Here is a 16233-nt window from a genome sequence, read left to right as displayed (position 1 = left end):
TTTTCACGACGATAAACGTGTTTAATATTTCGTTTTATTTTGTACTCACCTACCAGAATTTCTTGAATATAAACAGTAGATAAAAATTACTTTATTTCACTAGACGATAAAAGACTACTTTATCTTTCCGAAATTAGTTGATAAAAGCACTCTTTAACATTGAGTACAAAATAATAATAATACCATATTAAAATCAAACACAAAAAAATGCATGTTTTTATACAGTGTGTCCCGTTTTCATTGTAACAAATTTAAGCAGGAGATAGAATAGAAAGACAATTGTCTTAAAATTAATTATTCTATCTCCTTTTAAAAGTTTCTTATAAACATGTATCGAAAAATGCTACACCCCCTCAAAAGAGTTCGTCTTTAAATGGGTTTTTTCCAATATTTTCGAAACCATTTTAGATAAAATTACAAAATTTGGTACAGGTGATAAAATCTTTATACACTTAAACGAATTCACAGGTAAAATGTTGAAATTTTTAATCAGGCGCTTCCTAAACTGGGTGGGTTTAGGATAAAAAGAACTCTAACTATTTTGGCTGTAGTTTCTTGCCACTTTCACTAACAAAATTCTAAATTTCATAGTTTTTCATAAAAAAAGTCTTTTGCGTTTTTGATACAACTTACCGACTTTGAGTAAAATCAGTTTTAAAATGTATGTTACATACCATAAACAGCATAAAAATTAAATTCATTTTACAGTTTAAAACGCCTCTGATTAAAAATTTCGACATTTCATCTTAAAATTCGTTTAGGTGTATAAGCTGTACCAAATTTTGTAATTTTATCTATTTTGAAACATCGGGAAAACTCCTTTAAAAAACGCACCCCCTTCAGGGGGTGTCGCTCCCTTACATTTTTCGAAACATGTTTATAGGAAACTTTTGTATTAAAATTGAATATTCTATCTATTTAAATTTGTAACAATAAAAACAAAACACCTATAGATTAATAAGATTTATTTTAAAACCTTTTTAATATTCCTGGCAAAATTCAACTAATTCGCAAAATCTTACTTTGTATTAAATATTTGTTTGTCTTCAAGAAGTCTACACCTGTGTTTTGAATCAATTTTTAGAGAAATTTTAAATCCACTTCATTTTATTTTTTTAATTCAATGTAAATCTTAAATTGAATTGATCACCGCCTCCTTAATGAAATGTATCAATATCCCGCCTGGGCATTTCGTAAAAAATGCATTGGAGCAGTGATTCCGATTTTTTCTTAGTTACGGGGGTTACTAAGGAAAAACTGAATAATTTTTAATTATTAACGAAAAATAACGCAATTAATAAATGCTGGGAAGGAAGGATACAACAAAACTAGATACGCCAGGGAGAATTGATATTATGAGATTGAACCCTTTAAGCTAAAAAACTGGATTTGTCAAAAAAAAATTCCCAGATTAAAGCGCCAACGGGAATCACTTGAACTCAAAAAATGCCCAGGCGAGAAAAGGATTATTTCTATGGAGACGGCGATGGAATTGATAAACATGCCCAGCAGGTAATAAAAAATGTATATTTAGATAAGGGCAAAAATTGTCTCTGGGTACTTGGCCAAATTAATTATAATGTTTTTAATAAAATGTTAAATATTAACATTATGATAATTGTAATACTAACACTAATTCTACGGTAAGTGTAGTTTTTGTAATTATTAATCATTTTTGGGTTAGGAGAGTGTTGCGAGTTGGTGGTAATTAAATCCTGCGGTAAAGATAAACGTCGCTGATATATTAATTGAGCATTACATAACGTTATTACGATAAATATTCGCGGCAGCGAGAAGGGTAATGATATCATCATAAAATCAATTAGTCAGTTGTTGTAAAGGGGTGCAAGAGCTAATTTCTCTGCAGACAGCGTTTATTGATCCAGAAGCTAATTTAGCGGCATCATCCGACAAGTTTATTGGTAATTTACTCATAATATCTTAACGCTGAAATTCATCTCAAGAAATTAATTACTTCACTCAACTCAATATGCTCGTCAACACGATGACGACGTTGTTTTAAAAAAATCGTAACTGGAAACCGTTTGATTTTACAACATTTGCTAATTGGTGCAATTAGGCTCTCTCGACTAGGAAGCAAAGAACAAAACTGTCGAGTATTTTAGGCGAACAAAGCGGACCAATAAATAGCGAGCACAATTTTAAATGGTACGACATAAATTGGTTAAATAAGAAGAGCGTATAAAGAGAAGATGTCCGTAATGTAGAGACAGATAGAGGAGGGTGAAAGAGCTATGCAGGAATTCGGGGGACCAAGCAATGCCCAGCCAATATGCGCACGCTTGACTTTTAATAAAAGCGAAGCGAATGACTATTTTATTTTGTGAAAGCATCGTCCTGCCCTTCATTCTGTAGCTTTTATTGTCTCTTGTTGATGCGATATATCTCAGACTGGGAATCCGTTGTCACCTCCATCGGAGAAATCTCCGGTTTTTTCAAGATTTAATATCGGAAGGGTCGCCGTTTGTTTAATAATGAAGTAATAAGAGGAAATTTAAAAATCTCCGCTAAGATGCAGCTGTATAATATTAAATCTGGAGTTTAATGAGAGCGAAGCGACGGACCCAATATAATCTCGAGAGCGGATTTAGCACCGGTGCTTGACTTGCTTTCAAATCTGCCGACAAATGATATTAACATAGTCAATCATGTGATGGGACAGCGAGGGGATGTTGGCCCTACCACCCTTGATGCTCGTTGCCTCTTGATATATGACAGTTTATATCGCACCGCAGAAACGGCTCGTTATGTTATGAAAACAATATGAATTCCGACCGCATTTTTCTGGGATTCGTTTGATGTGTAATTACTTTTTTAAGCGGCCCCCGTTTTGCTTTATTTGATTCTGGTATTTATTTATTGCTTCTCAACCGACGGAATATTACTAATATTTGCCAGTTGCCATTGTTGCTGATGAGATTTATTTTAGAGATGTTGGTAGGTATGAACGCTCACAAAGGGAATTTTATTATTGACGGTTTTGAAAGATATTTATTACAGACTCTACATCAAAAGTGAAACACTTACAGTGAAACATTATGACGTTTTATATTCATTCCATCGCCCACAAACTCACAACTGTCGAATTACACGAATCCGAAATTGTTCATTTTTGGTGGATGCGCCGGGTTCACAAATTAACACTTATTGAACGTATATGTTGCACAGAAAAAACAGTATTGTAACTTAAAAATGCTATATTTAAGATACAAGAAAGAAAAGCTTCATTATCAATTTCAGATGCGCCAGAACTCGCGCCCCAAAGAAAAATGCCATATAAGATAAGATACCAGGAACCAGAAAAAAATGTTAAAAAATCTGTCTATAAAGATGTCTATGCAATTTGACTCTTTATTTCTGTTGGAAAAATAATTTTCCAAGTTTTTTTTGGTACAGGCTATTAGAAGAGGAAATAAGGAAGCTAGAAATAACATTTTGAATAACAGTTTGGACATTTTAGGGTTAAAAATTAAAATTATGTGATAAAACCACAAGAAAAAAACTGACTTTTCTTTTCCTTAAATTGAAATACAGAGTGCGCCAGAACTCGCGCCCCAGAGAAAAATGTCATATAAGGTAAGATATCAGAAACATGCAAAAAATGTTAAAAAAATTTTATCTATAAAAATTTTGAAGTTATGAGGCTTTAAAGTTTGCACTTTGACTCTATTTATTTCTGTTGGAAAAATAATTTTTCAAATTTTTTTGCTATAGGCTATTAAAAGAGGAATTAAGGAAGCTGTAGGAAGGAAGGAAGCTAAATTGTAACTCTTTTCAATGTTATTTGTGGCTTTTATTGGCAAAATTTTTGTCCCTTTACTAAATAATTGTAAAAAAACATATACAAGATCATCAGTATCATTAAATAGATATAAAAAATGTCAAATGTCAAAAAATAAATGTCAAAATTTTTTGACAGTTAGAATTTTTTAAACATTTTTTTCATGTTCCTGGTATCTTACCTTACTTGAAAATTTTCTCTGGGGCGCGAGTTGTGGCGCACCCTGTATGTAAAATTAAAATTTGTGTTAAAAAACATCTATGTTCTAATTTTCATTACATTTTTTTGTTTAGCTTGTGTAAAATCTTTAATTCAAAATAAATGTCTAACATTACCTATTATCTACTTGATTTTATTAATACAAAGTCCAACTTACAATTTGTGAAACAGAAAAATTTACTAATCTGACGTTCTTTGACATTTTCTAAAATACTATTAACTAATCTGAATTACAACTGATGTTCTCTTTAATCAAATTTCTTCATTTGATATTATCTGAAATACAATTGGAAAATGTGTAATAGTTATTTACCTAACGTGTTTGGAAAATACAATTTCTCACAGGAGCAATTTGTTTGCAACACGACCGCAGGGAGTGCTGCATGAATGCGAATGTGCATTCAAAAATTGTTTTCAAAAAAAAATAGGTACAACATTTTTTGTAACCAATAACTCAAAAAAATTAAAAATATATAATTTATCATAATTTAGTTTTTTTGGTGATGAGGTGGTCACTGGTTAAAGTGTCACTGTCCGTTTGTCTTAAATTCACAATGAGCGGCAAAAGAGGATGCACACCACTAGAGGATGCACACCACTAGAAGGCGTTCGAACGAAGCAGTATCCCATTTGCTACATGAAAAAAGTCGTGAACGATCGGATTCAATGATTTCGTTTATCTCAACTGTAGCAATATCAACCTTATAAATGTCCCTAGATGTTATTACAAAGTAAAAAGAACTACAGTGCGGGAAATGCTTGTTAGGGAATAGCTATCCAAAAGCTATGAGTACAAAAAAATACTTTTAAGTTTTTTTAAGTTGTGCTTCATAAATACAACAGCTTCTTATTTTTAATAATTAGAAGGTGTTTTCTCTATGTAAAAAGCATCACAAACCATTTCTTCATTGTTTTCTATTTATCCCAACTAGCAATTTTTGTGGTAGCTACGTAACTTTCACTTTTTCTGGATCTTCAACGTAACTATAGCGAAATATCTTCGTAAATTTTTTGTAATATTACATACAACATATTATTACATTGCAATCAAAAAGTCATTCTATCAAGTAGGCATACTAGTTGAAGACGTATGTCTGTATAGCAGTTCGTAACTAGATGTCAAAAAATTATTTTATAAAAATTAAAATATTGATCTAAGCAAGTTGAATTATTCTTAAAACATCCTAAAATGAGATGTTGTTTTCTGTCATAATTTACATAAAAAATATTTTGACATTTCTTATTTGTCATTAGGACCGTTTATCTTCCGCAGACACAAGTTCACACATGATTTTATGCAATACAAGATACAAAATATCTTTTTGGAGGCATACTCAAAAAAAAATTAAAATCTGTATTTATTAGATACAAAAATCTACTTTTTCAAAAACTGTGATTAAATGTTGACAATTTCGTTACATTTTCAGTACAAAAAAATGACTCTTTTTTTGTCGGTTAACCACAAAAGGCTGTTGTACAACGCAAAATACTTAACCACTATAGATAATAAAAGAAACGTCAATTAATTTTTAAAAAAATCTGTCTATAAAAATTTTGAAGTCATGAGAGTTTAAATTTTGCACTTTGACTCTATTTATTTCTGGTGGAAAAATAATTTGACAAGTTTTTTTGCTTCAGGCTATTAGAAGAGAAAACGAAGAAGCTGTATCCTAAATTGTAACTCTGTTTAATGTTTAATGTTCTGACACACTCTGTATATCTTACATTTTTACTAATAAATTTTTTTTGTTGAATTATCAATTTTACTAGTAGAAGCACTAAAAACCGAAATTGATTTTTGATTTATCTAACACTGAAAGGCATGGATGTGTACTTTTCGGAATTTTCCAATATTTTTTTGTATGAAATCTTGAAAATGTAGTTACAAAATGGATTCAGATGAATAACGAAAAATATTCACAGATATAAGAAGTTCAAAAACGTTTTATTTCAAATGATGCAAAACGTGAAAGCTGTAGTTGTCGAAAAGGTTGTGCCAAAAAAACGTTAGTTTTAACATTTGTGATAATCATCAACATTATTCTTATTTCATTAAAGCAATTTTTGGTAACTTGTACGACGTTCGTGTGGGTATTATTGATTATAAAATCTTCATTAATAACAATACTTAATAAAGAGTTCGCAACGAACTGTTACAATTGGTGAAATTTCAGTAAAAAAAAAAGATATATTTATCTCAAATTTTATTCTTAGCATAATATGAGGAAATGAAAAGCAGAATCCCATGTAATGTACTTATCCTGTTTAAGCCAATTAAAGACCATAAGGCCAATCTCCCCTTTTCCCCTATCAGCAACAGTCGGTTGCATTGCTTTTGTTTACTCAGTAACAAAAATAAATTAATTTTTTATGAGTAGTGGGGAAGTTTTTTTACTCGTATTTACACAAAATTAATGTAATCGCCCAAAATGCATAAAAGATCACCATGTATGATTAAGTTGTCAATAATATCATCGAGCTTTTTATCTAAAATCCAATAAATAATAAAAATAATTACGAAGCAGGATAAACCTCATACATCATTTTTAATCCAAAAACACGACGTGTATTCTCCATAATTTAATTTTTGGTATAAAACAGTAGCTAATATCAATTTTCGCTTAGTTAATTTTTTAAACAACTTCCGTAGTGCTCGACCACTCGTCCAGATTTATTACTTTTTCGGTGACATTTTAATTGGATAGAATTTAATTTCGTTTGATTCGATAAAAACTGGTAAGTTGAGATATGATTTTTGTAATTTAGTGGGTGAGAGAAAAAAACGATTTAAAATCAAATGGTGTATTTAAAATTTTACAAACTAATTCATGTAACAAAGAGATTCCACGGGTTTGGTAAATAATTAGCTACATTTTCACACAATATTTACAAGCTCCACTTGATTAAGTCAATTTGAATGGAGCTTTCACGTGTCGGTGCTCGAACTATTCGTGTCTTGAACGTCGGGAGCCTCGTCAAGAAGAAGTTGCTGTTGTTTCAAAACCGCAAGACGTTGATGTGTCAATTCTAAATGGTGCTTCCTCCACTTAATCCTCCTGTTTTGAAACCAAACTTTAACCTGAAAAAGACAAATAAATCGCGGATTCTTCCACAGTCTCCCGCCTCACTTGAGCTTCAGTCAGCTGTAAGGTATGAGCCAAATAGAGCCGTTCGGGCCCGACCATATACTGTTGTCTTTCGAATTCCGCTTCGAGCCTCTCCAACTGCTCCGGAGTGAAAATCGTTCGAACTCTTTTACTTTTACAACTTTTTTTACTCTGTATCACTGACGACGAGAGATGTTTCAATCCTCTCACTGGAAAAAAATTTGAAATCCGAGTCGAAACGCAATCCAATCCTCCTAACCTGCTTGTCTTTGGGGGCACCCATGCCCGACCGAGTAATGTCCTGTCACGCTTACTGCAGCGGTATTGTGACGTACCGGAAGTTGCAACCGATTGCAATTCGAGACTTGTGGATGATGGACGCTCAAATTGACGACGCTCAAATCCGTCGCCGTGTCGTCCTGATTCGAGTCATTTTTTAGTCCCAGGATTGCCGCAATTGTGAAGGATTTGTTATTACTAGCAGAAGAATTGCTCCTGCAACGGGGATCTTCCTGCTCCTCGCAAAGCCCACCCGACTGGTGCTCATTTTCGCTCAACTGCTGGTCCTCCAGGTGGTGGTAACTCAGGAAATGGGACAGGGAAGTCGAGTAGTTGTAATGGTGGAGCATTTTCAGCAGGAATAATCACATCACGTACCTCTTGTACAAACACTTGAGAGCAATTAGCACGCACACAAGTCTGTCGTCGCGTTTAAGACTGAAGACTGACGAAACACATGGCTAATAAGTGCATTAATAAAATAAAGCTTGCAGAGAGCAAGTTGGTTATCTCACTGACACAAGGTATAGTTGTTCCGGTGCTCATCATCGAACCCCTCCAGCCGCAGGGGTGGGTTTAATGTGCGGACACACCCCCACGCGATTTCCCGACCTCAGCCCTCAACCTGGATAATTCCCCACGAATTCTCTTATTAGCTTTCTATAGCATCATTTTCGACTACAGGTATATGGCGCGGCGGTGTGTCTCATACCATAAAGGAAGCTTAATTTTAATTAAAAATTTTTGCTTGGATACTTTTCATGTTTTGAAAATATAATATTACATGACATGGAGTGATAAGTACAAGTGGCGAGATAGTGTAATCTTGACGAGTAGATTGGTTTGTAATGATGCGTGAAAGCTACTAGTTTATTAATTTAAGTACGTATGTGTTTGTCCCAAATGTTCATTAGGTATATCAAAATTTTCACTGATTCATATAGGAGAAAAACAATAATTTGCGTCACACAAACAATAATCAAATAAACATTTGTTACAATTAACACTACTTTGCGCTCTTAATTTTATTGGCCTATTTCCTGGTCATTATTAGCATATTCTGAGATATTGGAGCAGATTTTCAATGAACATTTTTTAAACTAACATAATAAAAAAAATTACAAATAATGTTATTAATAATTACTTGTACGCACAAAATTATGTATAAATTACATAATTATGTACACTCTAAATATAAAAAAGTATATTACTTGTTTTCCTAAATTAATTTTGCAAAGTTTAAGTTTTTTCCAGAGGTTATTATGTACAACAGTTTGATGTAGTTCATTATTTTGTACAATGATAACAATAAATAATATGTTTTTTTTATGTATTTCAAAAAAGATGCCCAACAAAGCTTCAAAAACCTTGAAACTGAATAGCTATTTTCAAAGAATTCTGATCTAAATGCAGTTATATAGACAAAATTTAATTCTGTGGTCCTTTAAGAAAATCGAAATTTTGCTACGTTTAGCTGGATTACTTTTACATTTTCTTCCTTGAAATACAAGTTAAATAATGTAGAAATTATCTGCCTATGACTATTATGATTTTTTTATGATTTCCATGAGAAGTATTTGTTTTGTTTTGTTGGTAGCCGTTTAATTTTGTCCAGAATAAGTGTAAATTATAATTAAATTTCTTAGAAACAGACAAATATTTTACTAATATAATAATATTTTTCTAATTTTAATAATATCTTACAGATTTTAAAATAATAATTTATTACTTTTTATAAACATAAAAATCATCCAATATATTAATTTATAACATTGAACCACCTCCTCCTTAATGAAATTTACGGGGGTTACTAAGGAAAAACTGAATGATTTTTAATTATTATTAACGAAAAATAATGCAATTAACAAAAGCTGGGAAGGAAGAATACAACAAAACTAGATTATGAGGTTGAACCCTTTAAGCTAAAATACTGAATGTGTTAAAAAAATTCCCCAGATTAAAGCGCCAACGGGAATCAATTAAACTCAAAAAATGCCCAGGCGAGTAAAGAATTATTTCTATCGAGACGACGATGCATTGAACATTAGACTGATACACATAAACAGATAGATAGTACAAACGCCAAATTCAATTTTTGAAATTGAATGCCATTGAAGCATTCATGAGTGTTATTTTCGTGCAAAACAAAGCAGTTTGTGCTACTTTCGATCGATTTGACTCAATTTTAAGTCTAAAGTCATTGTAAATTAATATTTTCCTTCGAAATAATAGCTTAAATCAAAGATTTCGGCTAAAATAAATCAATTTGAGCAGTTCCCAACGTGTTTAATAAACAACATGGATGAAAAGAATCAAAACATTTTAAGCCTACGTTAGCGAAAACGAATTAAAAATTTGACTAACGATTTAGTTAATTAATTAATTAATTCAACATCATAGTAGCTCGATGATTTTGAAATTTGATATAGGAGACTACCTAAATGTTAATTCTAAACAACTTTTCTTAATAACTTTTTCTCGTATTTGCCACATAAAAGACACTTTACTCTACATTCAGAAAATAGTTTTTTTTGAAAATTTCCAAGGCATAATTGATTTTTCAAAACTAAAATTATGTTAGAAATTAATCTTTAATCAAGCAGGGCTGAACCCCTCAAAAAAAAATTAAATTTAAATCAAGGATTTTTTAACTTTTACAAGAGTCGTTTGTTTCCAGGAACACACGTACTGTATGTATGTAAAAAACACCCAAGCCATAACTTCATTATTTTGAAAAATATTACAATACTTTTTTGATCAAAGTTGAGCAGTTTTTTGTTATCAGTCGTTTTCTTGTCTTAGATAAAATTTGCAAAATAATTTACAAATTAGAAATTGCCTAAAAGCAATAGTTAGTGATAAACTGATAATTGAGAGTGAACTTGTTGAAAGACAATTTACCGAGGAATACAAAAATAATAATAAGATATACAGAGTGGTCCATTTAAAAACTAAAATTGCTTCACTTCCGGTGAAGCAGTATAAGTAGCATTGATTAAGCATCAATTCCAAAAAATAGATAACAACTAACTATGCAACTTTGTTCCAAGAAGTAATGTCATATCTTGAAAATAATGAAGTTATGGCTTGGGCCGTTTTTCGTAATGCATCCTGTATTTCCTGTTACATTTTTATTCTCTTGAACACAACACACAAATTGAATTTTGATTAAAATTTGAAACATAAACAATATAAAACTCATTTCAAATAAATATAAATAATGTGACGCCAATGCTTGTTAGCGGAGTCAGCGCTTACTCTCATCAAGTCATCAAATTGGAAAACTCTGATTTTAAATTTATAAATCGACTTTGCACTCTGAGGTATTCCTTGAAACGTTCATTAAAACAATTTATTTAGTTTTTCTCCAGTCTCTTAACGTTTGTAATTTTTATATTACTCAAATTTAAGAGTTGAATTTTAAATTTGAGATGCGTAGTAAAGTTTACTTAAAGATTTCACCTGTATGTCAAAGATAAGAGGGATTTAATAAAAAATGCACAACGACCAATTGCAAGAATATTTATTTATCTCAAAGAAAAAGGATGCAATTAATTTGTTGTGTAAAAAAGTTAAAGCATCCTTTTTATAGATATTTTTATTCCTTTAAAATAGGTTTAGTTTAAGAGGGGTGAAATAAGATTTCCTCTTGGAGATAAAATCGTTTGAAACCGGCATTTTAGGGAGTCGTTGGCTTATGTAAAGTGAGCTGTGCACCGGGTGCATATGGGACAATTTGACATTATTATCCTGCCGTTTTGCGGCGGATATACGTCTCCCGCAGGGATTGGAAGTCGGTGTGGGCATCAAACTCCGCCCTTGTATCATCTTCACCCCAAAGCGCATGCCCTATATCAAGGGGTCGCAGGTACGCCTCCGCATTCATATTTCATAATTCCAACCAACCCCTTCATAACATTCTTCCTTCATTATCTTTTGTATGTATACAAGTTAATTTCATGCCACCTTCTGCATTATAATTCTCTTATTATTGTAGCGAGTTTCCACCTTGGCGTCAGGAATTACAAGGATCATTATTGTGGTTACATGTGACGGCTTTTTTGTAAATAAAGTACGGAAAGGTGGGCAATTTTAATAAGAGACAAACTTTATCACATGTTCACTACAAAGCCGTTGCATTAATGAGGGTAACCTAAGGGATTACATGTCCACTAAAGACGATTAAGCTCGTTACTGTTGTGCACATACGAGTAACTAACAATTATTTTTGATTCGATGGCTTTAATTAACACTATTTTTCGCTGGATGACGTTTTTTTAATGGCAAAAACTTCATCCTGGATACATTTAACGAAAAGCTATTAAGGTTTTAAATGGTGCTTCGAAAAGCTATTAATTCTCTATTTATATTAAAATGTTTTTGACAAGTCTTTTCCCGATATTTTAGAACATGACACCCGATAATGGGTTGTCGGTTGAGTGCGCAATCTTGGGGGTTGGGGAAACAATATATATATGAAAAAGGATCTTAATCAGAACTTTCATTTTGTATTAACTACTGCATATGTATATAATACTGTGGCAAGCGAATAACTGGTGAGTTTATTTCTGAAAAATATTTAAATTGTGTAAAACTTTTAATTCCCCTATAGCGATTTCATTTGTTTACAAAATAAGTAGTGTTATTTTTCAAGTTACTACTTACGAATTTCAATATCAGTAAGTGACAAAAAAAACAAGAATTCATTTGATTTTTTCAATTTCATACATAATTATTGCGTTTTTCAATGTTATTTAAACAAACGGTTTTCATGTTTTTTAATGAAAAAATGTAATAATTACATAATTTAATTGATAAACAAATGTGTCAATGATTTTGTAAAATTTTAAGAATTAAATGTATGTTCTTGCAATTTTTTTCCCGAAAAACTTAATTCATTGAATTAAGCCAGAAGTTATAAAGAGAAACAAAAGGATATTTACAAAGACTGATACTTATTAGTTTGAAAGAAAAAACAATACTTAGAACAAAAAAAACAAATCTTTTACGCATAAATCCACAAAAAGAAATATTAAAAATGTTTGTTCTATTTGTGAATATGATTTTACTTGAAAGCTTAACTTGACAGCAAACCAATTTATTACTTTACACACACAGAAGTTTAAATGATAAATAAAAATCCAGAAATGTTTTAAAGTCATCTAAAGGACTGCATCAATAATTAATTACTCCTATTTCTTTTGAGATTATACTTTTATCAATTACACTATTTAAGAATTTCACTTTTTCTACCTTCTTAGACGTGCACTTTTTTAAGATGCTAACTGCAAATTTTTTAAATTTCTATTGGAGGAATTTTGAAAAAATAGCACCTGTAGTTCTAAAAGTAACCACTTTCGTTCCACAAAAAAAGTAAATTTTTATAATGGGCATTGTTATTACGAATACAAAATATTATGATTACAAGAAATTTTGGAAATGAATTTTTTAATTTTTCCATAGAATTTAATTGAATTCTAACCAAAACCAATTGAAATTGCACAGGAGACAAATTTATTCGAATTTTTAGCTATTTCAATACAAAAATAAGACGAAAAGCCCACTTTCAATCAGTTTTATTATTGTTGTTTTTTCGTTTTGTCTTTTAGGTCCAATTTAATCTTATAATTTTTGTGTAGTTATGTGGTCCTACATCTTTATCAGCAATAATTGTTTAAACATGTTGCCACTAAGTTTTTTTTGTATTTAACAAGAATTTTACTTTCTAGTAAAGCCCTTCAATTAGGTAATTAGTGAATTAGATTCTGTTAGGTCATTCAGTTAGTTAATTCAATTAAATAAGTACTTAGTGACTTTTAATACTTAAGAGTTACCAAAACTATCAGAATTGTGATTGGTAAATTTTCCCCTTTAACTTTTGTAGAACACTACTGCTTTACTACGTATTAAACCGGTATTTTTAATTATTAATAATAATTGAAAGCACTGATTTATGATTCTAAGCAGTCCATTTAAGAAAAACTTAACCAATTATATTTTAATAAACAAAGATTAATAAAAACAACTAAACACCAAATTTCATTTTCAATAAAATTTTCGTTTTTTATTTATGTTATTTTATTATTTTACATACAGGGTGATTCAAAAATATGGGACCAACTCTCGAATGGTGATGGAAGACTTTCAGCTAAGCACAAAAATGAATTAAGAATTTTTCCAAGCTTTTTAATTGAGAAAAACCAGAACTGTTAATTTCCATATTATCATGTAGACATCTTAGCTCTTTTGGCTCCGATGTTGTCACATTTAATTTATTGTTGAATTTGCTAGTTCATTAAATGTTTTGTACAGCATAAGACACAAGTTGGTATTTTTTTCAACCGGTATCTGTTCTATGTTGCAAGATCGGCCGTTTCCGCTAACTAACTTCAAGAAAACTTGATCTGAACGGACAAAAATTTAACTTAAAATCTAATCTTTAAGAGCTATACAGGATGTCCGGAAATCGCGCACCTCCGTGACACTGTATCATCGAGCGATGCCCTAGACAACAAGTACTTAATGTTAAAAAAAACTACTTATCTATAAAAATTTCGAAGTTATGAGTTTAAATTTTGCTCTTTGACTCTATTTATTTCTGTTAGAAAAATAATTTTCCAAGTTTTTTTGCTACAGGCTATTAGAAGAAACAAGGAAGCTGTATCTTAAATTGTAACTCTGTTTAGTGTTATTTGTGGCTTTTATTAGCAAATTTTTTGTACTTTTAATAAATGATTATAAAAAAACATATACAAGATTATCAGTATCATTAAATAGACATAAAAATATGTCAAACGTCAAAAAATATGTCAAATTTTTTTGACAGATAGAATTTTTTCAGTACTCTGGGGGATTACCCAATTACTCCTTTTTAAGGAAGTGCGCGAATTTTGAGACACCCTGTATGTTGTAAAAAGCAGTTCAAACATTTTTTTGTTATGGGAACTTTTAATTCATTTGGATGTCCTTTATCACCACCCAACAGATGGTCCGACATTTTTGAATCACCCAAGTTTGAGATTAATGAGAGGTTTAGTGGATTTTAAAAAAAATTGGAAAGAGAAAAACTGATAATCAGTACGCCTTTGTGTTATTGCGTTGTTGTATCAGAACAAGAATGGACCATTGATAAATAAAAATTATTTTTTTCTCTCAGGATAAAGTTTGACTTTGTATTATCCTCTCTTGTGAACCCTTTAGCACTTACTTTTCACTAAATGAAAAGTGGCAAACACTATACGTGTCAATAATCCTTACAAAACAATCATTTCGTGTAAATGGCACCCTCGCATTGTAAGTGCGGGAACCATTTAGTGCATAATCTTGGATCAACGAACAATCAGGGCCAGACGTGGTGGCGTTTACCCTCGCATTCCACTCAGCCGGCAGCATAGAGTATTTCATTGTAGTATCGCGGGGGGGCCCTCCAATAATGCTTATCCATTTATCACTGCTAATTCTCTTCTTCGCAGAGAACATGACCACGGCCAAACTCCTCGTAATCTGCATTTTCGCCGCTCTCGCCATCGAAACACACAGTCGCTTCCTTCCCAAAAGCATAAGCAAGAATCTGGGCGCTAGCGAAAAGATCTTGGAACCGAAAAAACGGCCCTTCTGCAATGCTTTCACAGGTATGAAAAAAATATTTTGCGATTGTTGTTTTCAAGTTCGTAGGATGTGGACGCAAACGTTCTAATCTGCCCGCGATCCCGGAGCAGTCCGAGTTCGTCGACGAGAATTTAGGAAGTCTCTTAGAGCTGAGTGCAGAGCCAGCAGTCGAGGATTTGTCGAGGCAAATTATGTCGGAAGCCAAGCTATGGGAGGCCATCCAGGAAGCTAATATGGAACTGCATCGACGTCGACAGGAGTCGGCGGAAAGCTCGGAAGAGGACGTTGCTGTACCTGCTCGGAGTGCTACCGCTTCGTGCGCTCTTCCGCCCTGCTATATTTAATTCAACGACTCTTCTCTTCATTGTAATTCATTGTTGATCAGCATAATTTCGATTGAATTTTTTTCATTTATCGACGAAAATTGAAACGTTTTGTCGAAGGATATGTTTGGGGAATTAAAATACGTATATAAGTAAATAAATGATTTTTTTGCAATGAGTGTAACTAGCTTTTTTGTAATTTTCAATAGTACATAGAACCATATTGATATGGATATCACTTTTGTAATTAAATATTAAACATATCTGGATGTTGCTAATTACTAACTTCGAATGTATAATTGTTACAGTATAAAAATAATAAATCTGATTAGGCTAAAGGATCTTTTTTTTCTTTCTACCTGTTTCTTAAAAATTAAACTAGTTTCATAATAGTGACAAAATAAATCTATATAATTTCACAACATCTTGGACAAAATAACTGTTACTTAATTAATGTAATTTCTACTAGAGAAAACCAGGGTGATATGGTGAATCGGGTGAAATGGTGACTTATAGTAGAGGATACGAATTAGGGTCGACCTTCACCCATCTGCTTACCGGATGAAACTTATTTTTTATCAAATTTAATATGCAAAGGAATATATCGCGAATGGGTTGCCTAAAAAAATATGTTCAAGGATATGATTTATTAAAAATACAAAAATTAATAATTTTTTATTACTTCATCTACTTGCTCACCAGAAAAATTAAATACCAATCGAAAGTATGAAGCCTAAGGAGTATGAAAAAATTGGGTTGCCTACCTTTTTCTGTTCATTACTATTGGGTTGCCAGGTATGAACAGGTGAGTCGATGTAGTAATTTGCACCGATCTGCTTGCGCAATAAATTATATATGAAAATAAAGATAATTTTATTGCGAACACGGTGGTATA

At 31.7% G+C, this 16233-nt stretch overlaps 2 protein-coding genes across 5 annotated transcripts; one reads left to right on the top strand and one right to left on the bottom strand.

The window, feature by feature from the left end:
- Window positions 1–6662: 6662 nt before the first annotated feature.
- LOC123007448 (cardioactive peptide) lies at window positions 6663–15665 on the top strand. 4 transcript variants are annotated; one of them, XM_044402755.1, is made up of 3 exons: window positions 6663–6757; window positions 14880–15038; window positions 15082–15665. In XM_044402755.1, the coding sequence occupies exons 2-3, from the start codon at window positions 14885–14887 to the stop codon at window positions 15357–15359; spliced, it is 432 nt and encodes a 143-aa protein (XP_044258690.1). In that variant the 5' UTR covers window positions 6663–6757; window positions 14880–14884; the 3' UTR covers window positions 15360–15665. The 4 variants fall into 4 exon arrangements, with proteins under 4 accessions (XP_044258690.1, XP_044258692.1, XP_044258689.1 ...); XM_044402757.1 differs by lacking the exon at window positions 6663–6757 and adding an exon at window positions 11154–11275; XM_044402754.1 differs by lacking the exon at window positions 6663–6757 and adding an exon at window positions 11425–11479.
- LOC123007449 (homeobox protein MOX-2) lies at window positions 6919–7845 on the bottom strand. The gene is made up of 3 exons (XM_044402758.1): window positions 7388–7845; window positions 7150–7337; window positions 6919–7100 (listed from the first exon to the last, which is right to left on the bottom strand). Exons 1-3 carry the CDS (start codon window positions 7755–7757, stop codon window positions 6948–6950), a joined length of 711 nt encoding a protein of 236 aa, XP_044258693.1. The 5' UTR covers window positions 7758–7845; the 3' UTR covers window positions 6919–6947.
- Window positions 15666–16233: the final 568 nt, after the last annotated feature.

Source organism: Tribolium madens, unplaced genomic scaffold, assembly GCF_015345945.1.
Source record: "Tribolium madens isolate multiple individuals breed KSU strain unplaced genomic scaffold, Tmad_KSU_1.1 Scaffold_3;HRSCAF=73;Tcas5.2_LG2, whole genome shotgun sequence".
NCBI lineage: Eukaryota > Metazoa > Arthropoda > Insecta > Coleoptera > Tenebrionidae > Tribolium > Tribolium madens.
Note: the sequence above shows the minus strand (reverse complement) of the source record. Positions and strands in the feature narration are given on the sequence as shown.

Excerpts from the sequence above, each read along its gene's own strand:
- LOC123007449 (XM_044402758.1), bottom strand. The coding sequence starts at position 7,757 with ATGCTCCACCATTACAACTACTCGACTTCCCTGTCCCATTTCCTGAGT. Across the intron at positions 7,338-7,387 it reads GTGCCCCCAAAGACAAGCAG|TGAGAGGATTGAAACATCTC; the intron begins GTTAGGAGGATT and ends ATTTTTTTCCAG. Across the intron at positions 7,101-7,149 it reads TACAGCTGACTGAAGCTCAA|GTTAAAGTTTGGTTTCAAAA; the intron begins GTGAGGCGGGAG and ends TGTCTTTTTCAG.
- LOC123007448 (XM_044402755.1), top strand. The coding sequence starts at position 14,885 with ATGACCACGGCCAAACTCCTCGTAATCTGCATTTTCGCCGCTCTCGCC. Across the intron at positions 15,039-15,081 it reads CTTCTGCAATGCTTTCACAG|GATGTGGACGCAAACGTTCT; the intron begins GTATGAAAAAAA and ends TCAAGTTCGTAG.